General features: G+C 38.3%; 3 protein-coding genes across 3 annotated transcripts in view; 2 read left to right on the top strand and 1 right to left on the bottom strand.

Moving 5' to 3' along the window:
* LOC311086465 (putative G-protein coupled receptor 148) lies at window positions 1-1265 on the top strand. Its single transcript, XM_084119369.1, has one exon. It carries the CDS (start codon window positions 69-71, stop codon window positions 1179-1181), a length of 1113 nt encoding a protein of 370 aa, XP_083975495.1. The 5' UTR covers window positions 1-68; the 3' UTR covers window positions 1182-1265.
* ncapd2 (non-SMC condensin I complex, subunit D2) overlaps window positions 1-24293 on the bottom strand; it is a 116339-nt gene that overhangs the window by 16128 nt on the left and 75918 nt on the right. The window lies entirely within an intron of this gene.
* On the top strand, window positions 2813-24236 carry klhl24a (kelch-like family member 24a). Its single transcript, XM_084118829.1, has 9 exons — window positions 2813-3037; window positions 4457-5337; window positions 6117-6232; window positions 7502-7686; window positions 12803-12921; window positions 18128-18316; window positions 21754-21942; window positions 22041-22289; window positions 24141-24236. The coding sequence occupies exons 2-8, from the start codon at window positions 4537-4539 to the stop codon at window positions 22239-22241; spliced, it is 1800 nt and encodes a 599-aa protein (XP_083974955.1). The 5' UTR covers window positions 2813-3037; window positions 4457-4536; the 3' UTR covers window positions 22242-22289; window positions 24141-24236.

The raw sequence follows: 24293 nt of genomic DNA, 5'->3' as shown, positions 1-24293 counted from the left end.
GAGAGACACATTTACCCGTCTGTCGCTCTTTTTGCCTTTGGATTGGACGCACAAACACGTGCCAAGAGATGGAAACTCTGATGGAGGGAAAGTCTAAGCTTTTCTACCTAGCTGCGGAAGACCTTTTTTTATCTCTGCTTTGCTCATTTGGCAATTGGTACAACAAGTCGGGTCGAGCTGAGCTTCACAGACGTTCCTCGAATTTTTCCAACTCCTCTGAAAGCCCAGCGGAGATGTTTGCACATGAGTGGCATGGATTCATCCCTCCCATCCACATGAAAGTGCTTGAGATATGCCCCATTTTGGCCTTCCTGGCCATTCTGCTGACCACTCCGGTTCTTCTAATACGTATCCTGTCCCGCGTTGACCTGCGGCAGCAGACGCGCTTCCTCCTCCTGGCCAATCTTCTTTTCAGCGACCTACTCTTTGTTTGCATGAATATTCTGAGCGCCTGCATCAACTTATCTGGTGTGTTGATGACACAGTGGCCGTGTGCCGTGCTGCTCTTCCTATCCACGGTATTATACAGTTCTGGCGTACTAAGTATTACAGCAATGGTGCTGGATACCTGCTTTGCTGTGTTATCACCCCTTCGCTACCTGGCAGTGTGGCCCGTGTCGCGAACCTACGGAGCAGTTGCTGCCATCTGGGCCGTCTCAGTCTTTTTCCCTGCGGCAGCTGTTGGCATGTTTTTGTGGTACCATAGTACGGCCCCCTGCGCCCTCCACATCTGCTCCCTGCCTTTGCTGATGGTTCTGACTGTAAGCCTCTTTCGCCCACTCCATGTCTCCATGTTGCTGACAGTCACTAGTATCATTTTCATCCTCCTCCTGGTGTTGTCTGGTTACCTCATCCTCTACTTTTATACACGTAATTCGGGTGTGTGGAAGGGCCAAGCCTCGTCCCGTGCTAAAGGAACATTTATGATCCATTCTCTCCACCTGTTCCTGGCTTTCTGTCCCCTGCTGGTTTTGGTGATCGAGCTGATGCTTTGCTTCAAAAGTGAGGCTCTGGACCTCAGAGCAAGCCTGTGGATGTCCCTGGTGGTGTGTAACGTCTTACTCGTCCTGCCCAAAGCCTTAGCTCCGTACCTGTACGGGCTTCGCTATAGAGAACTGTGCTGCGTGCTGTTCCAGTTCTTTCGGCTGAATAGGCCAAGAACTATCACACCTGTGCTATAAAGATGCTTATTTGAACCTGTGAAAAAGACCTTTGAAAGGGTGTTGCTGAGCTTTTAATCAAATCAGTTAAAACCTTACATTTGATAGCTCTAATGATGCTCAACTGTGGTTTTGTTCACAAGAGGAAAGTAATAATATGTGTGAATATTCAAAAAGTTGTAGTTTATTTTAGTGTTATTTTGTAATTACTTAAGGTATTTACACAATGTATTTTGTTACTAAAACTTTTTATTTCTAGACTATCAATAAAAAAACTACTAAGTCATTTCCCAGCCTTCATATGCTTTGTTCAGAGTCTTGCACATATACATCAGATTTGGCCTAATTCATATAAGTAGCCTATGATATCGCCTGTCGTATAAACCCTATCATAAATTACTTACAAGAAGTGTAAGAGACTTTTAAAATCGCTAATTTTATTTCATTTTTAATAACAGCTGTGGCTGAATCCAAGTTGCTTTAATTTTTGCATTGACTTTTGTAATAGTTCGACTGAAAGGCTGTGTAAAATTGGTAAATTGTATAAGGGCGACTAACTGAGCATTTGTAGCTTATGTTAAAATGGTTATTATACGTCTGGGTTATTTGAAAGGTTACTGAAAATGAATAAATAACACTTACCAGAGAAGTTTAAGTGCTAAAACATTGTTCTCTCTCTTTCTTTTGTTCGTCTGATAAAAATTAACTTTACGAATGTCACTGTTGCTGCAAAATTCGATTCATATATTAAGGTTCTAATGGAAATTAATCCAATAATACATATTAATCCCTATTATTGTTATAAGTATAATACATTTTTGTAATTTAATGTTTGTCTGTGCTGTGGGACAGTGTTATCCAATCTATGTCAGAAAATAATGCGCGCGAAACACCACCACAATAAATAAAACAACCACAAGATGGCAGTATTGATACAGTTAAAAAGATGATTTTTCCTTGTAGTTATGCGGGCGAGTTTTTGTCTATAAAATAATTACACTAAATAAAATGTTTTTGTAAAAAGAAAAAAAACTAATATTCCTATTATTATTTGCATACATCGCAATTCATATCATTCACATTATATTCCTATTATTATTTGCATACATCGCAATTTATATCATTCACATAATATTCCTATTATTATTTGCATATTATCGAAATTTAAATCAGGTAGATCAAGTTAGTCACGCGTGACGGTTTTTTCCCGTTTACCGATCTGTCCAGAGAACTACCTGTTTTGTTAGTTTTTAATCAAGTCGGCTTTTTACAGTTACAGAAAGAAACGAACGCAATGTCAACACCAGCCTTTTAATATACTGTGCAAAAACACATGTAAAATAAACAAGGGAGACATGACTTTTTCTTATCTAAATAATTTGTTCGTGTAGTACAAAATAACATGTATAAAAACGTCAAACAACACTATGGGGTTTGCTACTCTTGAAAAGGCTGTTATGTTTTGCCGTGACAATAACATGACACAAACTGTCTTCTTTCATAATCAGGTTTTTGTTTGCAAACAGCGGCCAGCCACATGGAAATTCTCCCGCACGGAATTCTGGGATATGATGTTCTTTAGCTGGTTTGAAGGACTGCTGGTGATATGCCACCAGAACTACATTTCCCTATAAACACCCTGCAGAGCAGCTGACACAACAGAAGCCTAGAAGCTGTGTGTACTTTCTTTGTGCCAGAACACGCAGAGAGCCGCTATGAGACGGACGTTAACAAAGAAATCTTCACAGTGACAGCACAAGTGCTCACGCTTATGGAGCTATTTTTCAGAATTTGTTAGATCGCATTTACTTTTAAGGACCTCTACTCTTTGCTATTGTTTTTGATGTTTTCCAGAAAGTTGTTCTCCTGGGGATAAGGTGAGAAAAAAATGCTGAAAACTTTTCTGCTGAATGCTTTTCTGAACAATTGAGAGATCATGTCAGTATAATGCGATATGATGAATGCGTTAACACTGTGCTTTTAAAGATGAATATATTCTGTGTCATGGTTGTTTATGGCGAGTTAACAATCAAGGATTTATTCAGGATTATACATATAATCTGTAGTATTTTGTATGTATATTTATGCTTCTTATTTCTGCTCTGCAGGCTGTAAATGTATTCAGAATCTGCATGATAATGTTAAGCCTGCTGGAAAGCCCTTGTAGACTATCTTGGACCAGCAAAACAGTTAGACCAGGATGGTTATTTGGAACATGATATCTTTGTAGCCTTTTATAGAGTAGAATCACACATAATTGATCTCATTTCTGTGAGGTCATCATTTTAGTCCACATGGGTCATGTTTTGCTGTTGGGGAAATATTGAGCAACCGGCCATGTTCTTTTATTTCTACTTCCACAACAAAACAAACCTGAGTGACTTTAAAAAAAGATTGCGCAAACTCACTCCCTCTCACACACACACGCACGCGCAATCGCTCACTTTATCTCTCAGCACAAAGAATCAGTGTTTCTTTTATATCAGTGCTATATTGCCTTGAGGAATATATGTTTTGTTTTTACTGCTCACGACTTGACGAATTTCAGTGTGCGCTAGTAACATTCACAGTTATGAACTCAATAGTTTGCTTACACATTTGTATTTTTTAAATATTGTTGGTTGTCATGACCCTTGTGACAGATTATAACATTTATAATAACACTTAAGTTAACAATTTGCTTTAATAATAATAATAATGCTGAATTAATAATTAAAATATAGGCCTGGTTTCACAGACAAGGCTTAGAAGATAAGCCAAGATCAGGCCTTAGTTCAATTAGGACATTTAAGTAGCTTTTATAAACATGCCTTAGAAAAAAACATCACTGCTGTGCATCTTGAGACAAAACAATAGCACTGACATATTTTAAGATATGTCAGTGCAAGTTGCTTTCAGTTAAAACGGCTCAATGCATTTTAGTGTAGGACTAGGCTTAAGTCTTGTCTGTGATACAGGGGGGTTATGGCTATATTAACAAATAATGATTGATTTGCTAAATAATTGTTACTATTGAAATTCTCTTGATCATGACCTTGAGCCTCTGCATCAGGGTCAAAAAGTCACCTTGAAAGTGTGAGTCTGAAATTAATAATGCAAGAGGTCTATAATATATGGCTGCAGTATTTTCCTTCTCAGTAAGTGATAACAAACACATTCTAACCAGGTCTTTGAATTTACTTGAAAATTACAGACTGGCATGTTGTAGCAGGGGTACCATTCTCAAGAAGGTGGACCTCAGTAGGACTGAATACCACTTATAGTGTTTGTTGATTGTAACTGCTGTTCCTCTACAGGTGTTGATGGTCGCTGATCGTTCTCCTGCAGGCATTGATAGTGATTGTTAGTTGGTGAAGGGCTCCTGTCAGATACAATCATGGTGCTCATTCTGGGTCGCCGTCTGAATCATGAGAACTCTGTTGGCGTGCCTGAATCGCCAGCAATCAAGCGTAAAATCTTTGAGATGGAGTCTAAGACCCTGAGCGAAGTGTTCAACTTCTCTTCCGGTTCCTCTCACTCTGAGAACGTCCTCCAGGTCTTCAACGAGTTCCGCGACAGCCGCCTCTTCACGGACGTGATCATCAGTGTCCAGGGCCGCCAGTTCCCCTGTCACCGTGCCGTGCTGTCGGCCTGTAGCAGCTACTTCCGTGCCATGTTCTGCAACGACCACAAGGAGAGCCACGAGATGCTGGTGGAGATCAATGGCATCCAGGCGGACGCCATGGACACGTTCCTGCAGTACGTTTACACCGGACATGCCTGCATCACCACACAGAACGTCCAGTTCCTCTTCGAGACCTCCAGCCTCTTCCAGATCGCCACTCTACGGGATGCTTGCGCAAAATTCTTGGAGGAGCAGCTGGACCCCTGCAACTGCCTCGGCATCCAGCGCTTCGCAGATGCCCACTCTCTCAAACAGCTGGCCAGTCGTTGCCGAGCTTTCGCCTTGCTGAATTTTCCAGAGGTGGCTCAGCATGAGGAGTTTCTAGACCTCCACAAGGATGAGCTGGAGGAATACTTGGCCAGCGACGAACTGTCCGTTGGCAGGGAGGAGGTGGTGTTTGAGGCGGTGATGCACTGGGTCTACCACGGCGTGGAGTATCGCAGGCCCATGCTGAAAGATCTGCTGCAACATGTCCGACTGCCTCTGCTGCACCCCAACTATTTTGTACAGACGGTGAGTGGCACGTTCAAATTAATTTGGACAGGTGGAGAAGCTCTTTTTTTTAGTTCAACAAATCCAGAAATGCTCTGCTTAGATGTTTATAGAGTGCTATAGTGTTGATGTATTTTTTATAGGCCAATCTGGAAGCTAGCATCACTCGACAAAAACCCAATAGGATTTTTTTTATGTCCCAGGCCACCTCTGTTGTCCAATTTTGACACTTTTTTTTTTTATTTATTTTTTATTTTTTTAGAAATTGCTTTTTTTCAAGACAAGTAAAAGGTTTCTTTAAAAAGTCACAAGGGGGTATTACTAATGTATTTTAAGTTACAGAATAAAAGATGAAAATATCTTGAACTTGTAAACCACCTTATTTCAGGCATTTAACCAAAAAACAATAAAAAAAATCCATTGACTTCAGGACGATGGAACCATAAGTGCTAAAATTCTAACTCATTTCAGGGTTTTGGCCTACAAAAATATGTCATTGGGTATAGTATATGGTCCTAAAATTATGAAACTAGATAAAGCGAGGACTTGAGATGTGGCTATTTGCTGAGATTTGCACCAATGATATTCAAACACACTTGACCCTGCTGATCAAGATCCTTGGGTTCGCTGGAAAACCGTCGGCAGGTGTGTTGAACTTGTCAAGTCAAGCATTTTCTTTATTGTCATAATAGAACAAGATAATTTAAACAAGATAGCTGGACTCTACAGGAAGGCATATGAGGGAACAGGTTTGAAGTGAACCTCTTGAAGTGAAGATTGTGATAATTTCTCTGCTGCAGGTGGAAGGTGATAAACTGATCCAGAATGCTCCAGAATGTTACCAACTGCTGCATGAAGCACGTCGCTACCATGTACTTGGCAATGAGATGATGTCACCACGTACAAGCCCCCGCAGGTACGATGTAGTTTCTGATCAAAAATTGATCAATGAGATGTCAGATCACATTGTCAGCATTGCTCATGAAATAGTTTTTTCTTCATGTGAAGGACTAAAGTAACATGCGTTTTACAGAGAAAATGAAACCACTGAAAAATCATGAAAAACCACTTCTACATGCAACAATGAACTCAGTGGCATTATCAAATAATAATGCACTCATGTTGACTCAGAGTACACTCTTTACTGGAAAATGCACTACATCTGAAAAAACTGAAGGGACATGATTCTGTTTGAAATACAAAGTTATTATAAACTTTGTTTTGTAATTAATTTTCTTTATCAGTATTGCTTATTCTTTTAGAATTTAAGCAAACCCCTTAAACCCAAAGTCTACTTCAGTTTTATGCGCTTTTTACCTTTAACCTAGACTTTGAAACAGTGGCCTGGGTCAGTGTTGCCATTTATCAGTAAAAAAATGATTGGACTTGAAAAATCCCATTGACTTGCATTGCAGGAGGGACGTCATATCTAGGAATCACACTACAACCACTCAAAACACACTATGTCTGTAGTCTGTTATTTTGGAGGCAGTATTTATTTAGGGAAATATCTGTTTGGAGGAAGTATCTGTATTTTTAGATTACTGTCTGTATAGCAGTCAGATGTGGGAAGCCGTAATCTGTTCTTGAAGGCAGTATCTTAATATGGAGTTTCTGTATTTAGATTCAGTATCCTAATATGGGGTCTGTATCTGTATTTAGAAACCGTATCTGTGTTCTGGATGTGTTTGGAGTTAGTTTCTTGCATTGGGTGCTGAAAATGTATGAGCTTGTTTTCAGACATTCCACTCTGCCATAAAACCTCTGTGTCAAAATGATTTAGTGATTTAAAAACGCACATATTCAGCCCAGAGAAACCACAAATGCAAAACATTCACTGTACAGGACTTAAGTTATTGTCTGCACTAAACGCACATAAAAGAGCTGTGCAGGCACTCAGTGTTAACATTGTCGCGTAGTGTATTTCAGACGGCTGTTTGTGTGTTTGGTGGGGGGTTTTGGCTTATTCAGGTCAGAATTCTCAAACGCAACATTGAATGTTATTTTAAAAGAAAAACACACATGAAAGTGTCTTGGAAGAGTATTATTTTTCCAATGAATCACTGCAGAAGCTCATTGTACCTTGCAGGAATGAAGATTATACACATCCTGATACTGTCATCTCTTTATTTTTCCACTTCAAAGCTTGCGCTTATCTAAAGATATTGTTTCTCCCTATCTGCAGGTCTACTGGTTTCTCTGAGGTCATTGTGGTGGTTGGCGGCTGTGAGCGGGTGGGTGGGTTCAATCTGCCATACACAGAATGTTACGACCCCGTGACGGGAGAGTGGACATCTCTTGCTAAACACCCCGAGTACACTAAGTCTGAGTATGCAGTGTGCGCCCTCCGCAACGACATTCTTGTGTCAGGTGAGACCCTCATATTCCTGCCTCACAAATGATAAATTGAAAAATATTGTTTTCTATTTTTGGGTAGCCGAAATTAAATCCACAGTAAATCCTCATTGGTTCAAAACCCTCGTCATAGCTGTATATGAAACACCCTATATGTTCTAAATGGTTGTGATTTTGTCACATCAGGTTTCATTTTAGGGCATGGTGATATTTTCTATACTTTTAGTACTGTGTGTCCTGTACTGTGTCCTGGTCACAGTGGCTGATCAGCAAGAGGCTAGTTCTGCGGAACCCGAACACACACACACACACACACACACACACACACACATACACACATACACACACACACACACACACACACACACACACACACACACACACACACACATACACACACTCTTTCTCTTTTGAGCTGTGTTGGTTGGCACAGGCATGTGGAACTTCCTATAAAAGTAGATTTACCCAGATTTACATGTTAGAGAGGAGTCTTGATGTCTGCTTGGAACATAAATGACATCTAATGAAAAATTTATATGAATAATGCTGTCAAGAATATTTAGGACTCAAATGATTTGTTTTGATTAATTTTACCGTAAAAACAAACAAACATTTGAAGTGTCCAAATTCTGACAAGACTATCACCGTGTGATGTGTGGGGAAAAAGTGGGCTGTAACTTTAAGTAGTCCGACATGATGTCCACTTGACGGGTTAAAAACTTAAAAAAAGAAAAATCAGTTTTGAGGACAGGGCCCAAGCCATAAATGGGGATTAGAATATCATAGATACTTGGGAATGGGCTCTTAAATTAAAAATTAAAATGATCCCATAATTTACTTGCACTCAAGCCATCCTACAGCAGGTGTATGTGACTTTCTTCTTTCATCCGAACACAATCAGAGCTGTTCCCAGCTTTGTAATGGCATTGAATAGATCCCGAGTTTTTTTTAAAGCTCCAAAAAGTGCATCCATCCATCAAAGAAGTAATCAATTAGACTCCAGGGGGTTAATAAATGTCTTCTGAAGTGATGCGTTTTTTGTAAGAAAAACATCCATGTTTAAAACCTTATAAAGTATAATCACTGGTATCTGGCAATGGCCTTACATGCGTTCTCAAGGGAGTCGAGTTCCCTTAAGAATTAAGGGAAGGCAGAAGGGTGACCTCTGATCCGAGGTATGATGTAGCTCCTCTTCTCTTATATTGAAATCCTCCAACATTTTTCTTTAAAATTTCTCGTTTTAGACTAATTTGTGATCGGTGTTTTGTTTGGCTCTATCCTCTGCGATAGAGGATTCCGCATCAATTCTCACCTAAGCTTATGCTACGCCTACTTTAATCCACTCAGAATACCTTAATACCTCCATAGCAACACCCTGGCAACCCTACACACCATCCTGACTGGCACCATCCTGGCATGAGCAAGCACCACTCACATTCCCAGAGAATAAGCTTTTAAGATATCATGCCAGTAAGCAACCATTCAGAACACCGTAGCAACTCCCTAACATCTGCATAGTAACATGTTTTATACCACTTTAGTAACTCCATATCAACACCCTTTCAACCATGCACCCCTCTCATTTTCTTCAAACAGTGTAACCCTCTACTTTTAAATGCATTGTTCAGTTGAGCTTCATTTGAACAAATTCTGTTATGGATGGGTTGGGCAAATTAGTCCTGGGCTTTCTGTGGTGAGTTAAGGGCTTTTAGCAAATGCCTTGTTTGTGAGGACATTTCTAGAACAGCTGTTTATGATTTGATGAAAATCGGAAACAACAGCTGCCTCTGTGACCAGCTAGTGTGTCAAGGGCTGTTCTCACTGGCAACCTGTAGCTATTGGCTGAGAACTTGGGACATTTTAAACTCTAACTGGCACAGGCAAGCGCCTTCTTAAGGGAGTATATGTGCCAAAAGTTTCAGAATAGTTCCAGGAATGATCTGCAGTGTTTGGTTGTAGATTTTGGTTATTGCATTACGTCATCCAGTGCCCAAAAGGTTATGTCTATGTATACAGGTCATGCACTCGAGGAGTTTCTATAACTGTGACGTTTTTATACATTTCAACTTGATCTAAACTCTTTTAGGTCATGTGTGTGTTTTTGTTTACACAAGCTAGATGTAATAACCAGGAACTCTGAATTGTATAATTCTTATTATTCTCCTTCCAGAGCCATTATTTAGTGCTTTAAAAACATGAAGTAGTAAGGAGTGTTACTGATTTCCATGAATAGAGCTGTGTTTGTGAGCTCATGTCCTCACGTGTCAGGATTGCCCTTCTATCTCTCTCTCTCTCTCTCTCTCTCTCTCTCTCTCTCTCTCTCTCTCTCTCTCTCTCTCTCTCTCTCTCTCTCTCTCTCTCTCTATACTTATACACGCTACTTATTGCTGTTCTCGTGTGCACGTGCAGTTGGCCGGCCTCCAGCTTTAGGGTTCAGAGGCCCTTACTAAATCTGTCCCTCTCCTCTGTCAGAAGTCATATCCTACAGGCTTGGTGGTTCAGCTGTCTTTCTTAAACATTACTGTTGCAGAACCGGTAAGAATTTGCATGGGAGCCCTTTGCATTTCTTCAGAAGAGCCTGAAAATAAAAATTGCCATCATTCTCACCCTCATCGTATGTTACTTTCTTCTACAAAACTACTTTGGACCCCATAGACTTTCATTTTATGGACAAAAATATATGATATCTTTTTTGAAATACCATCTTTTGTGTTTCACAGAAGAAAGAAAATCATACAGGTTTGCAATGGCATAATAATGAGTAAATAAAGATATGCTTTCTCGCTGTTAAATAAACCATAAATCATTCTGTCCAAACATGACCAAGACGCTTTAAGTTTTACAGCTTGACGTTTTGAATGATCTGGTGCTTCCTGTTCACGGTTGTCCATTTTAGGAGGCTAATGAAGAGGGCCGTCACTAAATATAAATCATATTGAGTGGTGCAGGTATGACTTCAGTGTAAAAGTAGACTTCAGGGCTACTTTTACACTGCTGGAATGTGTGGGGTTTTTTTTGTTTTTTTTAGTCTGCGGGTTGTAGTGAACCAAGCCCATCCTCAACCCACAGGAACATGATTTTTACCACACAGAACCCAATTTTTACAGAGGAACCTCACTGAACACGATTGGACATTGTTTTGGCCATAATCAGGCAGGTTTTTGAATAGTAAGTGGGCTGGTTTTGTTTTGAGAACCTGGCAACCCTGGTCTAGGGAACCATCCTTATTGACTATATTGTGTACGTCAAGATCCAATTCTGGTTCTGACTTGGTGTTTGCAATGATTTTGCAAGAAATGTTATGAATGCTGAAAATAATTGTCTTTTTGTAATATATTAAAATTGGCAACCAATTTAGCACTTATCCAAGCCCTAAATGTGCTTAAAAAAATTCAGGATTATCCTAAATAGATTTGAAGCTCCATCCCTTCAGCATGTCTAGCAGTGTATCTGGTAATGAGTAGCTTTACTGTTCACCTGCAGGTTTTGCATCCTGCTTTACGCAATCTCCGTGACAACATGTGAAGTGTCGGCAGGAGACTGACTCCGTCTTAAATGCTGGTTTGTCTGGTCTTCAGTCTGAGTGAATGTCACAAAGGCCTGATATTTTTTTTGTCAGGGGATATTCATGATAGAAGAGCAAACTCAAAGGACTGGAGCCAGGCTTTATTATGTTTACTCAGTATTAGAGGAAAAGGCAAACACATCCTCTTTAATTAGACACAGATTTGGACTCTGCCTTTGTTTACCAGACAGTTGCTCAGCTAGTCCGCTAATGGAGTTTACGAGCACTGTAGTTCTTACTGTGGTGCTCGTACTTCCTCAAAACCCCCCGCTTTTTCCTTCTTTGAGCTTCCCCTTTCTCCTTTTTTTTCTGCTGCTTGTTTTTAGCATGTTTACTCTTAAATGCATGTGTGTTCAATTATATGAGCTAAAAAGGCAAAGTCTTTGATGACAGTGTTTCCTGCACCGAAAATAGTTGAATGAAGGTGTTGCCAAGATGCTCAGCTAGTGCACCAACTTACCTTGAAGGGACTCTGAGAGGGAGGAAGGGCATCATGTGCTATTTGAGATCTTCTGACACCTACGTTATCTAAGTCTATGAACAGAATTAAAGTGGAACGGCCTGCTGCCAGGTGTTTAGCATGTCGTGTGTGGGAGAGAAGGGCTGTTAGAGCTTGCCTCAGACCTGCTGTTTGGATGATAACCAGCCATTTGGGTCAGATGTGAAGTGGCACAGAATAGAACTGCCCTCAGCAGGTTTAGATAAACATATATATGACAACAAGAAAGGACGTTAAGATCAGAGGGAGCATTTCTGTTTAACAGGAACGCAGGTGAAGCACTGTGGTTTGTGTAATTACAGACATTGTGTTGTCTCAAACTGAGAACTAATAACATGTTTGTGGGTTTGCAAAGTTGAAATTCTTGACCACAAAAAAAAAAGAAAAAAGAAAAAAAGCTGCTGGCCCCAACAGTGGCCCCAGAAAGTATTTGGACGCTTAAAGGAATAGTTCACCCCAAAATGAAAGTATTCTCATCATTACTCACTCATGCCATGTATCTGTATATGACTTACTTTCTTCAGATAAACGCAAATGAAAATTTTTAGGAAAATATTCCCTCTCTGCGAGTCCATATAATGGCATTGAATGGGTGCTGCTTGTTTGACACTTGGAAAAACCCACATTATAGCAATGTGAAGCTCACAAGAGAGATGGTGGTCCCCTGTGCTTCCGTGTTACTTCTCATGCAAGCTTCACAACTCGCTTGCATCAAAACGTCCCTCTCATGAACGCTTGTATGACAGTAGACCGGAAGCAATGCTTTATAATTTAAAAAAGTAAAAAAGAGAAATACTAATTTTCTTATACACACACACACTGAGCACTGTTCACTGAGCACAAGAGAGCACTGTTCATTCACTCCCCCCACCTTCATTTCCTGCTGGTACTGAGACTCAAACCCCTGACCTTCGGGTTACAAGTCAGACTCTCTAACCATTAGGCCACAACTGCCTGAGGATGCAGTTTTCGATATAAATTCGTCCCCAAAATTAGGTTAAGTTGGTGTAGAAACACACACAAAGCCTGCTCTTGCTGCTTGTTAATGTTTTGGTTATTATTTACAGGTGGACGCATCAACAGCAGTTACGTGTGGATGTATAACTCCCAGCTCAACATCTGGATCAGAGTGGCCTCTCTTAATAAGGGGCGCTGGAGACACAAGATGACCGTCCTACTGGGGAAGGTGAGAGAGAGAGTGTGGTGTGCATATGTGCACCTGTGTGTTGCACTGGTTAAACATCTAATGTACTAAAATATTTGTGATTTAAATGTTGCTTGGACATTTTTTTAATTGGTTCAAATACATGTTTACTTTTGAAAATCAATTTTAGCTCCCATAATGCTTTAGTTACAGCATATATTTATTTTTTTAGACATCCCCACCCTTCCTTTGTTTTTCCTTATCACAATTAGCCCTTTAATTCTTCTTTCTTCTCCACAATCTTCAAATATTTCAGCTTGATACACTTAACGTTTGCTCCACTTTCGACTCAAAAACAATTTCAGCCTTTGATGTGCCATTTAATTAAAATTAACATATGACAATCTTGCAAATAAACAACTAATCAGGAAAAAAATTGCATAAGATATAAAAAAATTATAATAATAATATCCCATTGTCAAATTTTTATTTTTTATTTTACAACATTTAGTGTGGTTTATGCTTAAAACGAGACAAACAATTGGTAACACTTTACTTAAAACCTTTATGTATAATGCATTTTAACTTTGGTTACAATTATTTATGAAACATTATAATGTACATGTAATTACATTATAATGCATTATATTGTTTCATAAATAATTGTAACCAAAGTTAAAATGCATTATAATATTAACAGATTCCTTGTTATATAATGCATTATACTTTCTAAAGGTATATTATAACTGGGAACAATTATTCTTGAGACCATACAATTCATTATAGGGTGCATTGCAAGGCATAATGCATTAAAATACTTATCTAATGTATTATATATATATATATATATATATATATATATATATATATATATATATATATATATATATATATATATATATATATATATATATATATGGCTTTAAGTAAAGTGTTACCAAACTATTTGACCGTTTTTGCAGGATGAAACTTTACATTATAATCCGTGCAGAAAATTTAAAAAGTGTACAGTTGTCACTTAGCCATTGTAATATCCCGGCTTTCAGTGCGTGTTTAGGACTGATGTTACGATCAGATGTTTACAGCTCTAATCAGATTGTGCTGTTCTTATTTGACCGGTTGCCATTTGATTGATAATTTTGTAGAAATGAGCTGTTACTGTATGTTTTGTTTGTCTTATGTAGAATCGTGATCCTCTTCCTTTTTTTAAAATTACTCATGAAAAGTGTTTTGGTCTTTTGATACTGTATTAAATTTGTATTTTATTTTGGGCGTTTGTAAATGTTTGAGACATATGCATTTCATTACAAATGCGGGGGGTATAACATTCTGCCTGCTTGGATGTAATAGATTTCTTCTGTTCGTACACGCAGAGGGGCATGAACATAATGATCTCTTGAGAATCTTTTTTCCTTGGAAAAAATTCTCCCTCTTCCTCTGTGCGTGTTTATCTGTCCGCCCAGTGCCCATCCTCCTCTTTGGTTGTTCACAGCACGTTTGCATGATTTTCAGGATGTTTGTAATAGCTTTAAAATGGAAATTCATTTGAAATCCTCCTTTAAAAAAAAGTAGTTCTCCCAAAATAGAAATTGTTAACATTTAAGTCCCCGGTATACTCACGGCAAAGTTCCTTTAAAAAGCAAGCATTTTAGTGAAGCACAAGAAAAGCATCTGATCATAGCAACGCCAATATGTTTGCACGAGCTCTCCAATTCGGCTCCTAGTAAAGTCACATTTATTTATATAGCACGTTATTCAATAGATTGCTTAAAATCAAGCAGCTTTACTGTATTTAAACATGAAAAACAGTGTTAGTGTCTCGTTTCATCAGAAGTACAACTTCATTTTCTACTATAAAGCAGCTCTCCAGTGTGTTCATGTTTTTACTCAAAGGACGTCTGACCTCAACGGACTGAACAGGATAAATGAACTGGAGAAGATTTCGACATGAAAGAAGGTGGAGCCTCTGCGCACACCTACCTACCTATTACGTAATCGCCACGGACCAATGGTAATACAAAGGTGTTTACCAGCTGTAGCAAACTTTTCTGGATAGTTAGCTTTGGCAAGCTGTTTCAAACTCCCAAAACGAACTTCATTTGGGCCTGATTTTGTTCGAAATCACGTCACATCAGTTCGTTCTTCGATTCCGCTTGAAGTATATCGGAGCTTTTACTCACCCTCATGGTGTTCCAGACCCATATGACTTTTTTTTTTCAGGGGAACGCAATTGTAAAAAAAAACTGGTTATTTTTCAAAAACACATTATTTTTCTTGCAGCACCTGTTTTCACCCTCTGTCTGAACGATCAGTTTTAAAACGCTGAACGCTTCTGAAAAGCGTAGTCTGACTGGTCAGTCGGGCCCATGTCATAACTGTATGAGGAACAACTAAGAAGTTTTTTGATTGTTGGTGAAGTAGCAAGCTCACTGTGACACCATTGATGCATTGCGGGTCCCTGTCCCCTCTGGGCCGGTATAAACTCACATGAGAAAAAACATGAGAGTTAGTTTTGTGACAGAATTTATTTTCTGGTGAACTATCCCTTACATGTTTAATTAATTCCATCTTCCTTTAGATTTTTTTTCCTTTAGGTTTTCTTTTAAATGGATAGCTCACCCAAAAAATGAAAATTCTGTCATCATTTACTCACCCTCACAAATGTGGGCAAAAACAACGTACACACACACACACACACACAATGAAATGCTTGGGATAGTTCACCCCAAAATGTTCCAAACCTGTATGGATTTCTTTCTTCTGCTGAACACTGCTGAAAAGAAGATATTAGTTAAGAAGATAACAGTTGATGCCAAACATTGACTTCCATAGTTTTTTTTTTTGGAAGTCAGTGGGGCCCATCAACTGTTTGGTTACGCATTTTCCTCAAAATATCTTCTTTTGTGTTCAGCAGAAGAAAGAAATTCATACAGGTTTGGAACATTTTGGGGTGAATTATCCCAAGCATTTCATTGTGTGTGTGTGTGTACGTTGTTTTTGCCCACATTTGTACTGCCCACAAAAACTGCATTTTTTTCGTGTATGCAGGTGGTGACATTGTAAAGACTTATTGTTTTGCTGAAATATGAGCACCTGCACATACAGGATAACAACTACAATTCAAAGAATGAGTTGGCCATCCAACTTGATTTCATTCCATCTACCTTTATCCAGCCATTATTCTCTTATCTTGTTTGTGCCTTCCTGAATGAAATGACTTGTTATGAGAGTGGGATTCAAATTCTTATCTTATTTATTTATTATACTTTTTTGCCAAGAAAAATTGGGATGAATATCGTTTCAGTCACGGAGGACAGGGTGTGACAGAGTTTAAATCATTAGTGAATGAGATAACTTTACCCTTCTAGTTCAGAGGTCATCTGTCTGTATGTGCACATGAACTTAGGCCTTAGGCAACTGCAATTTGTTGAACAGGTTTCCTGTTTAACAGCTTTAATGTAGGTCAGTGTCATTATGTAGTTATTGTGGCTCTTCCACATTTCCTCTGCGGTGTCAGTTTGAGGATAAGGAGGTTTGTGAAGAGGATATGAAGAGTGTTTGTTTGTTTTTGAGTAGCTACAGAGACCATTTTTATATCATCCTTGAACATCAGCCATGAGCTATAGGAAAAGATAGTGTAAGCCCGTCTATTGGTCCAATGGGGGTTTCCAATAATACGGGGAAGGTTTCTCTGCGTATTATTTGTCTTTCCTTTTCGCAACACAATAAGATTAAATGCAATATATTTTCTCACATGTAATAACTCGTTTCATCTGACTCCATAAATGAAAAAGATTTTAATGATATCTGTGCATCATTAAAGTGAACGAATATTGATTATTCTTTTAAACTCTGATTATATTTTACCCGCTTAGATCAGGAAACTATATCGCTTCGAGTTCCTTACCAGGTTTCCGGCACAATTTGGTCAGTCCCGATGATCAAAAACAGAGGTAATTGGCTAAATATCTGGGATTTGCCGTATTCCCACGCGCACAATCGAAGATATATTCACATAGCCCTCTTGGATGCCCCTCAGGAACTTAATTCAATCGTTTACTTTAGTAGAGTTTTTTTTACCACCATTTTAAGACATTAGTCGATCAACTTTACCTTTCTTAAAAATGGCTTTGTTTGGCCAAGCTTGTGTAAGTAACATTAAATTAGAACAGAGGTCCTCAGACGCATCCAGATCTAGATTGATCAACCAGCATCTGCTGATTCTAGATGGAAAAATCCTCTTCCAAGCACACTTGTTCTCTGATATCAGTTATTAGTCGTCACTAATCTCTGACGCAACCTTGTGGAAATATACGGATCCGTTAATCTATTTGGGAAAAACAAGCCTCAGAGTCGTTCAGAATAAAATCAAACGTTTATTGACCAGGTAATGAAGCAATAATTCAAAATCCAATTCATAAGAATAAAATCATCAGTTAAGTATGACAATTCAGAAATAGAGGAATTTGTAGAAATTATTACCTGGCAACAAAAATTACACACAGCGTTGTGTGGGAAGTCAACCTACAGACTCCCCGAACTTTTCTGCACCTTTTCCTTATAAACCCAGATAATTCAATATTCTTACCATATGTCTGTCATCATGACATGTCATCAGTCATCATGTCTGTCATCTGTCATTATAATTAGATTTTGGTTCCCTATTGAGGGATTCACACTGTGAGATCAGAATTTGTACTTGAATGGGTTCTTGTTTTACATACAGGAGGTATAGTCTGAATGGAGGATCTGGAAACACCTCCCCCAGACATCACTTTTCTCATATTTTATAACTTCTTTTAGCTTTTCGTTATGGTTGGGAGAATGAGACCATTTTTACCAGGCGCACTGAGGCACTTTAAATGATATCAAACATGCATAGATGCTTCTTGTACATACTTAACATTGCATAGACTTTCAGTGTATTTTAGGTGAGGAGGAGGAGGGAGGATGAAGGGGAGATAGTGTGTGTGAAGTGTGTGCTGCATCTCGGAAGTTCCTGTTACATATGCAGGAGATAGTTTAAGTGTTAATTCTAAGGAGGGCCTTTTGTTTCATCGAGGGGTCGATCAGACATACTGGCACCAGCCTTACAATAGTGTTGATTTATTTTAGATCTCTGTGATGGATTACATAACAAATAAAAAATTTAATACACACACACACACACACACACACACACACACACACACACACACACACACACACACACATATATATATATCATATCTGTGTATGTATCCTGCAGGTGTATGCAGTTGGAGGTTATGATGGGCAGTGTTGTCTCAGTAACGTGGAGGTGTACGACTCCTTCTCCAACCGCTGGACTGAGGTGGCCCCTATGAAAGAAGCCGTCTACTCTCCGGCGGTCACTAGCTGTGCGGGAAAACTCTTCGTCATCGGAGGACAACCTGATGAAAACAGCTGCTCCAATAAGGTGACTGAGAAACAGCACTAAACAAACACACAATAAAAAATTAGGCAGAGCTGATCTAAAAAACAAAAACCTTTGGTCTTTGATCTACAGCTTAAGCACTGATAATGCATTTGATGCCCAGTGACTTTTAAGTGGTGGCAGACCCTTCCAATAAGTGCTCTTGACTAGGTGCATTAAAGGGAAAAAAAAGAAATAAAGTATTGATTTCATTTGTTTATGAAAAACTGACATAGATAATGCCTTTTATCAAATAAAAACTGCTTTTTTTGCCCTCCTTTCCTCAAACCTGTCGTCTGTTACCTGGAATAAACCACACGCTCATTCCAACTTGAAAAGATTAGTCACATCTAAAATATTCTGTCAAGTTTTTTTCCTCCTTGACACAGTGCACAGTGCCTTATGAAGCAAATAGACCATAACCAGAGCAAGAGAGTTTAACCAACCGACGAAATATGCTCCTTCAATTTAAATATCAATGCGCCCAGAGACGACGGAAAAACATACGGAGAGCATCAGGTTTAGTTTCTGTTCTGACAGTCGCAAGACCACGCAGAACGCTATGAGTGTGTGTGTTAGAAATCTGGAAAAGTGAGAGAACATTGTGCTTGGTACGTTTTTCCTCTTCAAACCAAACTTGGGTCTCCAGCCGACAAAGTTTAAATCCCGTCTGGCTAGCGCGCTTCCCATAATGTTTATTCATTAGGTCAGTAGGCGGATAGTAGGAGGTCTTTTGTGGCTGTTCGAACGCATTCGACCACATGCTACGAAAGCAGTCCGGTCAAATACGTTTTCGACTACCTCTGAAAGAGGTTGAATATATTTGAATATATTTTAAAATGTAATTTATTCCTGACAAAGAATTTTCAGTGTTATTACTCTAGTCTTCAGAGTCACATGATCCTTCAGAAATCATTCTAATATGATGATTTGATTCTCAAGAAACATTCTTAATATTATCAATGATGAAAACAGTTGCTTAGTATTTTTGTGGAAATCTTTTCAGGATTCTTTGAATATAGGTTCAAAATAACAGCATTTAGGTGGTATAGAAATCTTTTGTTGCGTTATAAATGATTTTACTGTAACTTTTGATAACTCTTGCTGAACAAGAACATTCATTTATTTAAACAAAAAGTGATAACCCCAGACTTTTGGGTATGAGAAGGGTCCTGCTAAACTCACCTTTATTTTGTGCCTCATGCAACCCCTCGAATGTGGGCATCTTTTTGAACAGAAGGGCTGCTAATGGCAGGGCAGATGGGGAGTGAATGTGTGTGTTTGTGCAGGTGGTCTGTAACAGAGTGAACAGGTGGACCTCCGTCGTGAGCTTATTGTCCTCAGACACTGGTGCCATCTCAGATAACATCTCACATAGGTTTCTCTCATTGATTTTTCCAGTGCTCAGATTACTGCATTCTTTACTTGCCATCTGGAACCGAAAGAGAAGGAGCTGATATAGTTTAATACAAAGCTCTCTTCCACAAAATGCTGAATGTTCCTCCATGCAATTGCTTCGTCTGTCACCCGAGAGTTTCCAAATGGTGTCTGCTCGACAATACATCTTTACTCTTTGTCAGAGTGCGTGTCTTCGGTGACATCCATATTGTCAAGTTTTTTTTAAACTATACATCAGCTAGCACAGCGAAAGATTGCTTGTACTGAAGAGTGCATTTATTAGATTTAGTTGGTTCTGTTTCCTCACCCTCAGGGCCTGTTCTCTGGTTTCAGCTCAATATATTTGGCATTATGCTGATGGCAATGAGGAAGTTATGAATATGGTAGTTGATCACTGTGATAACACCTACATATTCATGTAAAATATTTTTTTTTACTTTTGTGTGTTTAATTTCTACACACAGGAACAAGAATATATAAAAATTAATGTGTGTTTATGTACGTATATGCCGTATATGTATATATGTTTTGGATTTAGAATTGCAGTTTAAACTAGAATGTACATTTCCTGAAGAGGTAAGGTTAGCCAATTTTTACCAAGATGCTAACACAATTAGCATCATGCTAGCATGATTAGAAGGTAACTAATCATGCTAACAAGGCATGATGTTAGCATGATTAGAGTGTTGCTAGCATGATGGTATCATGATTAGCATGTTGTTAGCATGATGCTAATATGATTAGCATGTTTGCTAGAATCATGCTAGCATGTTTTTAACAAGAAGCTAGTATAATTAGCATGTAGCTTGCATCATGCTAACATGTTTTTAACAAGAAGCTAGTATAATTAGCATGTAGCTAGCATCATGATAGCATGATTAGCATGCAGCTAGCCTCATGTTAGCATTGTTAGCATTTTGCTAGCATGGTTTACCATAGTTTACCATGATTTACTATAGTATACCATGATTTACTTTGATTCTAACATGATTTACCATAGTTTTTACCATGATTTACCATAGTTTACCATGATGTACCATAGTTTACCATGATTTACCACGATTCTAACATGATTTACTATAGTATACCATGATTTACTTTGATTCTAACATGATTTACCATAGTTTTTACCATGATTTACCATAGTTTACCATGATGTACCATAGTTTACCATGATTTACCACAATTCTAACATGATTTACTATAGTATACCATGATTTACTATGATTCTAGCATGATTTACCCATAGCTTACCATGATTGACCACGTTGTAGTATGATTTCCCATAATTCTAGCATGATTTACCATAGTTTACCATGATTTAGTCAAAAGGTCTGTGACAAACGATGCAGGAGGAGTTACGCGCCAAACTTTTGTCCAGAAGAATAATAATAATAATGAGCAATAACAATAGTGTGTGCCTTGCTTTGGCAAGCACCCACTAAAGATAAGTATGAGCAATAACAAATAGTGCGTGCCTTGCCTTTGGCAAGCACCCACTAATGATAAGTATGAGCAATAACAAATATTGCGTGCCTTGCCTTTGGCAAGCACCCACTAATAACTATATTTATTTGATTCATTGACAAAATCTAGTAAATTAAGCAGTTCAATTATTTTTGTTAAAATGGGGAGGAAAAGTAAAAATGCTGCAAAGTAGGACTTAAAAAATAGTCGCCAAGTCACCTTTATATCGCTTTATACAATACTGATTGTTTCAAAGCAGCTTTACAGTGATAACAGGAAAATTATTAATTGAAATAAAAAAAATATTACTGTAGATGAGGGGAAAAAAGTTGCCTAGCTAACTGTAATAAGTTACTAAAACTGAAATCTTTATAAACATAAAAGAATAACTTAAAACTAATAATAAAAATGATATATAACAAATATGTTAAAATGATAACGTCACAAAAGATTACTATTGTATATAAATAATATTATAATAACACTATTAAATGAAGTAGTTTATATAGTTTAGAATTTGAATCCTTTTATAACACAAGCTTTCTCTGTTCTTTCTACACAAATCTGTGTTTCAGGTCCAGTGTTATGACCCAGAGACAGACAGCTGGCAGTTGAGGGCGTGTATTCCCTTCACCAAACCCAATATTTCTGCCGTTTCTCTCAATAACGTCATCTACGTGTGCGGGGGCCTCACCAAGTCCATCTACTGCTACGATCCTTCACAGGACCACTGGATGCATGTGGGCCACTCCTTCAGCAGACAGGTACCTGAAGCACAGCTGCTAATAAACCAAAAAGTCAAACGTTCCTGTCATTTCGTCCCCTATACTGATTTTATTATTGTATGTCTGTGTGCGTTTAGGAGAGTTGCGGGATATCAATTTGTAACGGAAAGATCTACATCCTGGGTGGACGGGGAGAAAATGGGGACGCATCTGACAACATTGTGTGCTACGACCCGGCCTCTGGCATCATCACATGCACGGCTGCTATGCCTCGTCCCATCTCCTACCATGGCTGTGTTACCATACACCGTTTCAGTGAGAAACAACGCAAAGCCTGATAGCACCCACTAACGCACATGCAAACTCCCAAACATGGACTCGTCTGTCAGGGCCGTGCACAGACATTTTGAGGGGCAGTGGCTTAAACCAAAAAAGGGGGCACTGTAAGGAGTTTGAATGAGGCAGTATCATCTTAATACAGAAAATTAAAAACAACTATTTTATATGGGCAATAAGATTACAATTAGGATTTAGTGCAAAATCAAGTTATGTTGTTATAATTACTCTTCCAATTAAATAATTCAATGTCAATGCCAGTTTAACTGTCTGATGCTCAGTGGGTTCTCACTCTCTGAGCTGCCTCATCCTATGGAAGTAGTATAGACATTTAATTTAATATTATACACTTAAAGTATAAATTGAAATGATATACAGGTTACAACAGTTATAAAGTCACACCGGGGTAAAATGCGCATTTGACTTAATTCTCTTTTATACCACTCAATGGCACAAATTCTGCTCAGCACTTTTTTTCATAAACGCTTTTGATGATGGACTTGGAAATTTGGCTGATCATTGACTTGATCAAAGTTGATTCTGTGCTAATTTAATCTACTATTTTATGTATATTTTTTTTATGTTTTAGACTTATGTAGCAATTTAAATACAAAGATCTCAAGAATCTTGTTTCTGTATTTTTTAAATGAAAATTATGACAGATAGCCTATATTTATTGAACAAACATTTATTATTTAATTTATCAAAATAACTCCAAAATTGTTATAAACTTTACTAAAGTGATTGGTTTGAACAAGTATCAACTTAGACATTATTAAAAGCATATTAATTTAGCTTAAGTATTTTTATCAATACTGTGTGTCTTACCATGCTGGTTTTACCCCGTGTGTACCTCCTTGCCACCTCATACATTAATACGATTTTTAAACAAACCACCTTTCTGATTTATTTTCACACAAATCTGTTGCTCCATAAATTTTCAAACATTGTTCTGCAGTCATACACTGGGAGTAGTGAAAATTAGAATTCTTGTTCAATCAAATTATTTAACCTGTCCTGATCTAATCTAATATAAATAACACTAATAAATAAATCACAAATAAATAAATAACATTTTCTGTTGTTTGCAGATTTTGTAGACAAAAAAACAATGCCTTCACAAAATTAGAAGAACAGAGTGAGAAAGAGCAAAGACAAAGCCTATTCAACATGGCAAAAATTGAATCAAAGTTCTAGAAAGCCAGAGGGTAAATCATTATGTATAGAATAGCAGACAGTTTTTCACACTTTAACTCCTGTAAATATATTTCCCATTATAATCAGTTGCCTTAGTTGATATAGTATCTATCTATAACATACATCATATTTATAATATTTTAATGAGACCATATTAACATTATACATAATAAAAAGGTAATATACTATATATTATCTAAATGTGTTCTAATCTAAATGAATAGTACCTTAGTATAGTAGGTTACAAGGTGGCTAACGGCACAAAACACATTTGCTTTTCTTCCAAGAACATGGATGTTGCACGAGTTGTAACTTGTTAGCACTATTTGAAGACCAGGAGCAAAACATTTTGCGACAGAAATACAAAAACATATTACCAAAATACTAATTTTGTGGATCGATTACTGTCTGTAATGTGGATTGTAATTTGTAATCGACCTGTGAATGGGACGAAATTCTATTCTGAAACTGTCGTCGGAGAGCGGGCACATGCTTGTCTACGAGTGACGCTGCGGAGCGAGCAGGAAAACACGGAGCGGATTAGCGGAATCAGTGGATCTTTAGCGGAGCGATAACAGAACGTTTTTATGGGAATCTTCTGGAGGGTTAGGGAGGGGTCGAGAGGGGCACCTCAGCTGATGAGGGCAGAAGGGCAGTGGCTCTAGCCACCGGGCCACCCCCCTGTGCACGGCCCTGTCGTCTGTACATACATAACCAGACGTGCTCTTTTAAACAATGTGCATACTTCAGGACTTCTGTTTAACTGTCACAGTTGATCTCATCATCATGTCAAAGCTGTTTAGATTGTTATCTATGTGGCAGAGTTTCCTGCAGTCGCTTCTCTGGAAGACGGATGT

Source organism: Abramis brama (assembly GCF_963993115.1).
Source record: "Abramis brama genome assembly, chromosome: 7".
Classification (NCBI taxonomy): Eukaryota; Metazoa; Chordata; class Actinopteri; order Cypriniformes; family Leuciscidae; genus Abramis; species Abramis brama.
Note: the sequence above shows the minus strand (reverse complement) of the source record. Positions and strands in the feature narration are given on the sequence as shown.